The sequence below is a fragment of the Populus euphratica genome, unplaced genomic scaffold (assembly GCF_000495115.2).
Source record: "Populus euphratica unplaced genomic scaffold, PopEup_1.0 scaffold34.1, whole genome shotgun sequence".
Lineage (NCBI taxonomy): Eukaryota > Viridiplantae > Streptophyta > Magnoliopsida > Malpighiales > Salicaceae > Populus > Populus euphratica.
The window spans coordinates 1,059,609-1,066,745 of NW_011499883.1; the positions used below are offsets into that span (position 1 = coordinate 1,059,609).

A 7,137-nucleotide genomic window follows, 5' to 3' on the forward strand; every position below is an offset into this window, starting at 1 on the left:
GCCCCGACGGTTATCATGATTAGGGAATAGTTTTTTGATTAATGTGATGCTGTTTAAAGTGATCTGGCTAAACAGTATTTGCATTGCCACCATGTGCACTGTGTTGGACAATCAAGCACATAAAATCTTTTCTTTCTCCTTTGTTAGTACATCCATGAGTTGTAAATGTGCTTGCTTTTAGGTTGGGCCAAAAAGGCAGAAAGCAACCAGTTGCTAGCTAGCTAGTACTCTGCAAATAACCAATGATCACGATATCTTGCAGTTGAGGGAGATATTGGATCCTCCTAGTCTGACATTGTTCATACACTGTCTCCAAATTATTCTCCCTTTCTCTAGCAAAGCTAGGGATAGTAGAAGATACGAAGATGATTCTCGTCAAGATTAGCCAAGAGACAATGATGTAAGGAATGGAGTGTTTGCAATTAGCAATAACCAAATGTGATCAAATCGTATGAAACAAGGAGAAAAAAACATGTGGTTGGGTCAAAGTTGACACTGGGGATCTATTTTCCACAACAAGCATATGGGATCAAAACTAGAGATTATATTCCTTTGAGATCCTGATGGTTAAGATTAAGCATTTATCATGATTTAAAACAATTCGCGTGACGATAAGTTGTCGACTAATTACGTCTTAAAACCCACACCACACAATGACTTTTATTTAAAAGCTTAGTTGAAAGGCTCGAAGCAACAGGAATCAAGTGTTTCTTAAGGAATCAAATTCTTTTTGTAAGGGTTAGAGAATCTAGCAATGTTTAAAGTGGTAGAGTCAGCACCATGTGTATGAGTTCAGAAACCCTTTACAGAAAAGATAAATAATGGAGACCTTAAAACGTGGTGTGATTGAAGAGTCACTTTTATAGGGATATGCCCAAATGGAATATGAGATGTTCTTTGTTAGTTTTATAATGTAAATTGCTGTTTCTCGGTGATTCTAGGGCTGGATGGGATTCTTGGACAAAGCTGGCAAATAGTCAAGTCACGTTTAGACCAATCTGATTAGCCTGCAGTAGCTACTCTCTCGGCCAAGCAGGGCTCAGCTTGTTAATTAAAATATAGCCGAAGCATGAGAATCTTCTTGTGAGTGCTTTCATTAACTACCCCACAACCTATTCTTTAATCAGTTGGTCACCATTCCAACACAGAAAATCTTGACCTTTTACAAGTTTTAGACTCTTGAAAATCAAGATTCGAGATATAAGATGTCCTTAACCAAGTTTTTTTTCTTTTTCAAGAATGAACTAAACAATGCATGTGATGCTTTATGGCACTTCTAGTGACAAGAAAATAAGCACATGAAATATTTTTTGGAACAGCATTTCACCGAAAAAGTTGATTACAATTTACTGTACTCTATCTGCTGTAACAGGGTTTGAAAGTATGGGGTCATTCCCATCAACCCCAACTTGCAGCAATGCGCCATAAATTTAGCAGAATTAAACATAATCGACACTTTCTTTAGTATTCTTTGCTTTTTTGGGTGCACAGAAATCATTTAATTAACCTGAGTCAGACGTACATCATTTGCATCCATTCTTTATTGAGAGAGAATTGAGAAAGCCAGAGACGTGCCATGGGCTCAGGGTACTAGGCTACTATCAAACAAGTAACTGTGTAAATTGAGGAACGGAAATCCTAAGAGCTAATAAAGACTGGTCATTTCTTAAAAGGCAGTGTAGTGGCAACAAGAAAGCGAGCTGTGTGTCAGTTTTGGCGTGCATGACTGGGCAAAGGTGGCGGTGAGTGACATCTTTAATGCTCCCTTCTCCAAACACTGAATGAGCTTATCTTTACTTTCTTTCACAATAATTAAACCAAAACAAGAAAAGACACTCAAAGACCATTTTTATTTTTGGTTTGATGTACTAGCTGTAAAATGCAGGATTGGCGGCAATACACGCATATGTGATAAAACATCGGTTTCTAGCTTATGTTTTTGTGTAAGAAAACTTGTGGGGTTTTCGGTTTCTGTAACCAAGTGACGACTCATCTTCTTGGAAATTTTCCTTGGTGATTCCCTTATAGTTGTCTTCGTTTATGTTTTTAGCTAGTTAGGACTCAAAATGCGCATCTTTTCAATGGTACTAGCATAGCAATTATTGGGTGGGTGCCTCTATCTATTTTGTTGTATCTTCATGTTTTGCCTTCAAGGTCTGGTCTTTTTGACGATTTTCCCCTTTTATTGTTGTTGAAATGGGGTTCGTTTTGGAGGGTATATCTACATTGGTCCTAGGAATATGGTAGCAATGTTTATGGCTTTGTAGGCATGGATACATGGGGTGAGTCTTGGATTTCATAGGGGTTTACACTGAGAGTGGCTTTTGGAGTTTTTGTCTTTTGGTTTCCAAGTTGGTTCTATTCATACGTCAACATATGGGGTTTTAGCTTTAGGTTTTATGATCTTTGGTTATTATTAAACTAGATGTTTGTTGTTTAGCAAGGTTTTGTTACATATTCTGGTAGATTCTTTTGATTTCAGTTTCAGTTTTGTTGTTGGTAGTTGAAGTTTGATTGTTCATTACTAAAGCATTTTGACTACGTGTCTCTCTCATTTATTCCCATACTTAGCCTTTTTATTAAAAATAAAATGAAGATAGATGCTTGCTGTCTGCTTTTTTGGTGGTTTATTCAACTGATACCGAGATGCTGTTTCTGTTGCAGGTTTTCAAAGTTCAACGGTAAAAATATACATATTCTTTATACTTGTCAAGTTTGGAACTTGACATTTAATTAAGCTGAATTCTTCTAGTTGATATATGAATCTTTAAATAAAGAAGGGAGGAAACAACGTATCAGAGACATCAGAGATGGAAAGATAAAAGAAAGAGTGTGAGTGAGGTGGAATCAGATTTATGCTTGTGGGTTGTTTCTACTTAGTGAATTGTTTAGTGTAGAGTGCCTGTTGGCTATGTCTCCTGGGCTGATTCATTGCCTCCGTACTCTGTGGTTTTTGCCGCCGATTTAGGCAACAGCCATTTCTTTGGCTTTCAATTTATATAAGAGATCCTTTTAGTTGAGAAACTACTCGATCCCATCTTCTTTATATCCCTTTTTAACTCTCTATCTCTCTCTCTACCCTTCCTGCCTCGGTTGCTTTCAAGATTTGCACATACCTTACTTGGTACATATTGTTCACTACCCTTTCAGATCCTTATTGACTCCCACGTAGGCCAAGAAGTCTGTTACAATTGAGGAACCTGGTCCCCACACCAGGAGTATCCTTTCCAATTCAGGAAAAAATTCCTCGAGTTGGGTTATGTAGATGTTTCATTGGGAATGTGTGGTGGCGAGCGTCTAGCGCAAAGGTGTTTGATTTAGAAGTGATCGAGTGCGGGGAAGAATATTTCTTTTGAAGTGCTACATTATTTGGATCTTCTTGTTTGGCAAGATGAAGTTCATGAAACTTGGATCAAAGTCAGATTCGTTTCAAGCAGATGGGAATAGTGTTAGGTGAGATGCTTTGTAGCTTAATTTGCATTTTGTTTTATTCCTCTTATTTTGATTCTTGGAGTTGCTTTTATGTTTGATACATTTTGGTTTCTTTTAAGTTAATCCTCTAATTGATGAATTTGCACAGCTGCTGCTTTGTCATAGATTTGCTACTTTGGTTGTATGACTACCTTCTTTAAAGAAACATGAAATTTGGGTTCTCTACTGGAAGGCCATACAACATTTGTATTGCTGGAAAGTGAAGCAAATGAGGATTTATTCAGCCTCTCTTTGTAGCTGCTAACACCACAGATGCTTTAACAAAATGAAATAATCTTTAACATGTTTTGCCAGTGTGTTTAGTTCCATTTTTCCATGATCTCACTTTCATGCATGAGCCCAGTGTGCACTGATTATTTCTATCTTCTGTGAAATTGGAGGTGCTTTGAAATGCCAAGTGGTTCAAAAGGAGAGATTGTTCAGTTTCTGATTATTTGAGGAATTGAAATTTGTTCTGGTCCAAAGTTATTGTTGGATGCCCATGATTATAGTGTTTTTTTCCACCAATGGGGTCATATTTATGCACTTAGGCCTTGTAAAGTTTGGTCAGCCTGTGAAGCTTAATACATTGAAAGAAAGTAAAAGAATGGTTTGGATATTTGGAATACTATGTGGTTATAATTGGCAGTCTGCGTATTGCCACATTTAAAAATCTTTTGAACTGTTGCTGACATTACCGAGACTTTATATTCATGTGCAGATATTTGGCTACCGAGTTGGCAACTGATATCACTGTTAACGTTGGGGATATAAAGTTTTATCTGCATAAGGTACTCATAATCTTTCAATCCAGTAAACATTTCAAATTGATGGCCAAGGTATTATTTCTGTAACTTCATCTTGATCTTTGTATCTTTAGTGCATGATGCAGTACATGACACTATCGGCACCCTAGGTAGCTGATTTGCTCATCAATCCAATATAAGTGAGCCTGTACTGTGATTTTTGGTTCTGCCATGCGAGGTCAATGATCTGACCTAGCTCGGCTTGGTTTGGCAATGTCTGAAACAAGCATAGTAGGATGGCAGCAATACTTAAGTGATTCGATGCATTCAATATTATTGTTGAATAAATCATCTAACCTTTCGTCAGAGGCATCATTGGACTAAGGCTTCAATTATGCTGGGTAGAGTGTTATGAAATGGAACTGTGTTGGCAAGCCAATAGGAATCTGTTTAATATGCTATGTTGCTCCAATTATTTTGATGCTAATTAATTTAAAATCCTGCTATGCAGTTTCCTCTTCTGTCCAAAAGCGCTCAGTTGCAGAAGTTGGTCACAACTGCCAATGGAGAAAACAGTGATGAAGTTGACATTTCTGATATTCCGGGTGGGCGTTCTGCCTTCGAGATATGTGCAAAATTTTGTTATGGCATGACTGTAACCATCAATGCTTATAATGTTGTTGCTGCCCGATGTGCGGCTGAGTACCTGGGAATGCATGAGACTATCGAAAAAGGGAACCTCATTTACAAAATTGAAGTCTTCCTTAGTTCTAGCATTTTCCGCAGCTGGAAGGATTCGATCATTGTTCTTCAGACCACAAGGTCACTTTTGCCATTATCCGAGGAACTGAAGGTGATCAGCCATTGCATTGATGCCATAGCTGCAAAGGCATGTGTTGATGTTTCAAAAGTTGACTGGTCCTATTCATACAATCGAAAAAATCTCCCCGAGGAAAATGGGACTGTATCAAACTTGAATGGTCTGAGAAACCGGTCAGTGCCGAAGGACTGGTGGGTTGAGGATTTGTGTGAGCTTGAAATTGGATTATATAAGCGTGTTGTTATTACAATTAGGACCAAAGCCATAATTTCTGATGAGGTGATTGGAGAAGCTTTGAAAGCTTATGCTTACAGAAGGTTGCCAGGTTTCAGCAAGGGTAAGATCCAGAGTGGACAAGCAGCAAAATATCGATCAACAGTTGATACCATTGCGTGGCTGTTGCCTGCTGAGCGAGGCAGCGTCTCCTGTAGTTTTTTGCTGAAGCTATTAAAAGCAGCCATATATGCTGACTTTGGGGACACAACAAAAGGACAGCTGATAAAGAAAATAGGTCAGCAACTAGAGGAGGCTTCTGTAAATGATCTTTTGATTCTTGCAGGGGAAGGAGAGACTATGATGTATGATGTCGATTCAGTAAAGAAAATGGTCGAGGAGTTTCTGATGCGAGATCAGATTGCTGAGATTGAGTCGGAAGAAGGCCATGAGGTTCAGGAAATGAGAAAACCTGGGATTTTATCTGATGCTTCCAAGCTCATGGTGGCAAAACTGATAGATGGATATCTAGCTGAGATTGCAAAGGATCCAAGTCTGCCCCTGTTGAAGTTTATTGAACTTGCTGAGATGGTATCTGGTATCTCTAGACCTGCTCATGATGCACTTTACAGGGCAGTTGACATGTATCTCAAGGTAATCTCGAGATTTTCTTTAAATTCACATCAAAAGTTTTCAAGATACACAATAAACAGCATGTTTGATCCCGCAAATCCACATTCATAATTGAAAGAAAAAATGTTCAGTGAGTGTAGCCAGTCATAAAACTTGGGTGCGTTCTATTTCTTAGTGGTTACTGATGTGTAGAGTGCTGCTGTTCTTTGATGCAGGAACACCCAGGGATCAGCAAGAGTGAGAGGAAGAGGATATGCAAATTGATGGACTGCAAGAAGCTATCAGTTGATGCATGCATGCATGCGATGCAGAATGACAGACTACCATTGCGTGTAGTCGTGCAGGTACTCTTCTTCGAGCAGGTCAGGGTGGCTGCGTCATCAGGCAGTAGCACTCCCGACCTTCCTAAAAGCATCAGGGATCTTAACAATGGGTCTCAAAGGAGCTCAAGGTCAACCACTACTAACACTGAAGAAGATTGGGATGCTGTGGCCACTGCTGAGGAGCTCAAGGCTCTAAAGGAGGAGGTAGCTTCCTTGAGATTGGCTAATGGTAGAAATGGTGTAGATAAGGCTGCCAGTAACAAATTGAAAGGGATGCTGAAGTCGAAGAAGATCTTTACTAAGCTCTGGTCAAGCAGAGGAGAAAAGGGTGAGAAGAGTGGCTCGGATTCATCAGAGAGTACTGGTTCTGCTAACATGGAAGAAGCTAAATCCACACCTTCCAGGAATAGGAGGCATTCAGTCTCTTAGTAGAATTTAGTTATTATGCAGAGTAGTTTTCTTGACATGTTTCTTTATTGGCCTTCTACCTATGTTAATGACTCCAACAGCTTGAAAAGAGCGGTATTTTATCTTCAAAAAAGAGCAAAATGAATTGTATACTTTGCAACGACAGTTTCTCTTCTTAAACAGATTTGCAGGGAAGAATAAATCTGTGAATATTACTGCTGCAATAAACGAGTATATTACAAATGCTAGCAAGAACATCATGAATAGAATAAAAATTTCCTGATTGGAATTCCTTAGCAAATGGGAATAATTGAGAATTTAAATAATTTTAGTACGTTGATGTGAAAAATAAATTAAAAAGAAAAAAGAAAAGAAAAGAGTAAAATGCCAGTTAGGTTGGGCCCTATTTTAATTGATTTGGATTTCATAAGGATCACATGGTTTTATCTATATGGGCTACACCTGACTTGCAAGTTCGGGCCACGATTTAAATGAATGGTTGGACCACTAAAGTGGGCCGACT

The 7,137-nt window shown here is 38.7% G+C and overlaps 1 protein-coding gene across 4 annotated transcripts; it reads left to right on the forward strand.

Annotated features, from left to right (window-relative positions):
• The first annotated feature begins 1,493 nt into the window (after positions 1 to 1,493).
• Positions 1,494 to 6,779, forward strand: LOC105129819 (BTB/POZ domain-containing protein NPY2-like). Of its 4 annotated transcripts, XM_011032052.1 has the most exons (6): positions 1,494 to 1,742; positions 1,886 to 2,106; positions 2,665 to 3,453; positions 4,193 to 4,262; positions 4,729 to 5,904; positions 6,099 to 6,779. In XM_011032052.1, exons 3-6 carry the CDS (start codon positions 3,392 to 3,394, stop codon positions 6,633 to 6,635), a joined length of 1,845 nt encoding a protein of 614 aa, XP_011030354.1. In that variant the 5' UTR covers positions 1,494 to 1,742; positions 1,886 to 2,106; positions 2,665 to 3,391; the 3' UTR covers positions 6,636 to 6,779. The 4 variants fall into 4 exon arrangements, with proteins under 4 accessions (XP_011030354.1, XP_011030355.1, XP_011030353.1 ...); XM_011032053.1 differs by lacking the exon at positions 1,886 to 2,106; XM_011032051.1 differs by lacking the exon at positions 1,494 to 1,742 and having other exon boundaries at positions 1,772 to 2,106.
• The last annotated feature ends 358 nt before the right edge of the window (positions 6,780 to 7,137 follow it).

What these genes read in the sequence shown, in the direction of transcription:
- LOC105129819 (XM_011032052.1), top strand. Translation starts at nt 3,392, where the DNA reads ATGAAGTTCATGAAACTTGGATCAAAGTCAGATTCGTTTCAAGCAGAT. An exon ending in GCAGATGGGAATAGTGTTAG is followed by an intron (nt 3,454 to 4,192) that starts GTGAGATGCTTT and finishes ATTCATGTGCAG; the next exon opens with ATATTTGGCTACCGAGTTGG. An exon ending in TAAAGTTTTATCTGCATAAG is followed by an intron (nt 4,263 to 4,728) that starts GTACTCATAATC and finishes CCTGCTATGCAG; the next exon opens with TTTCCTCTTCTGTCCAAAAG.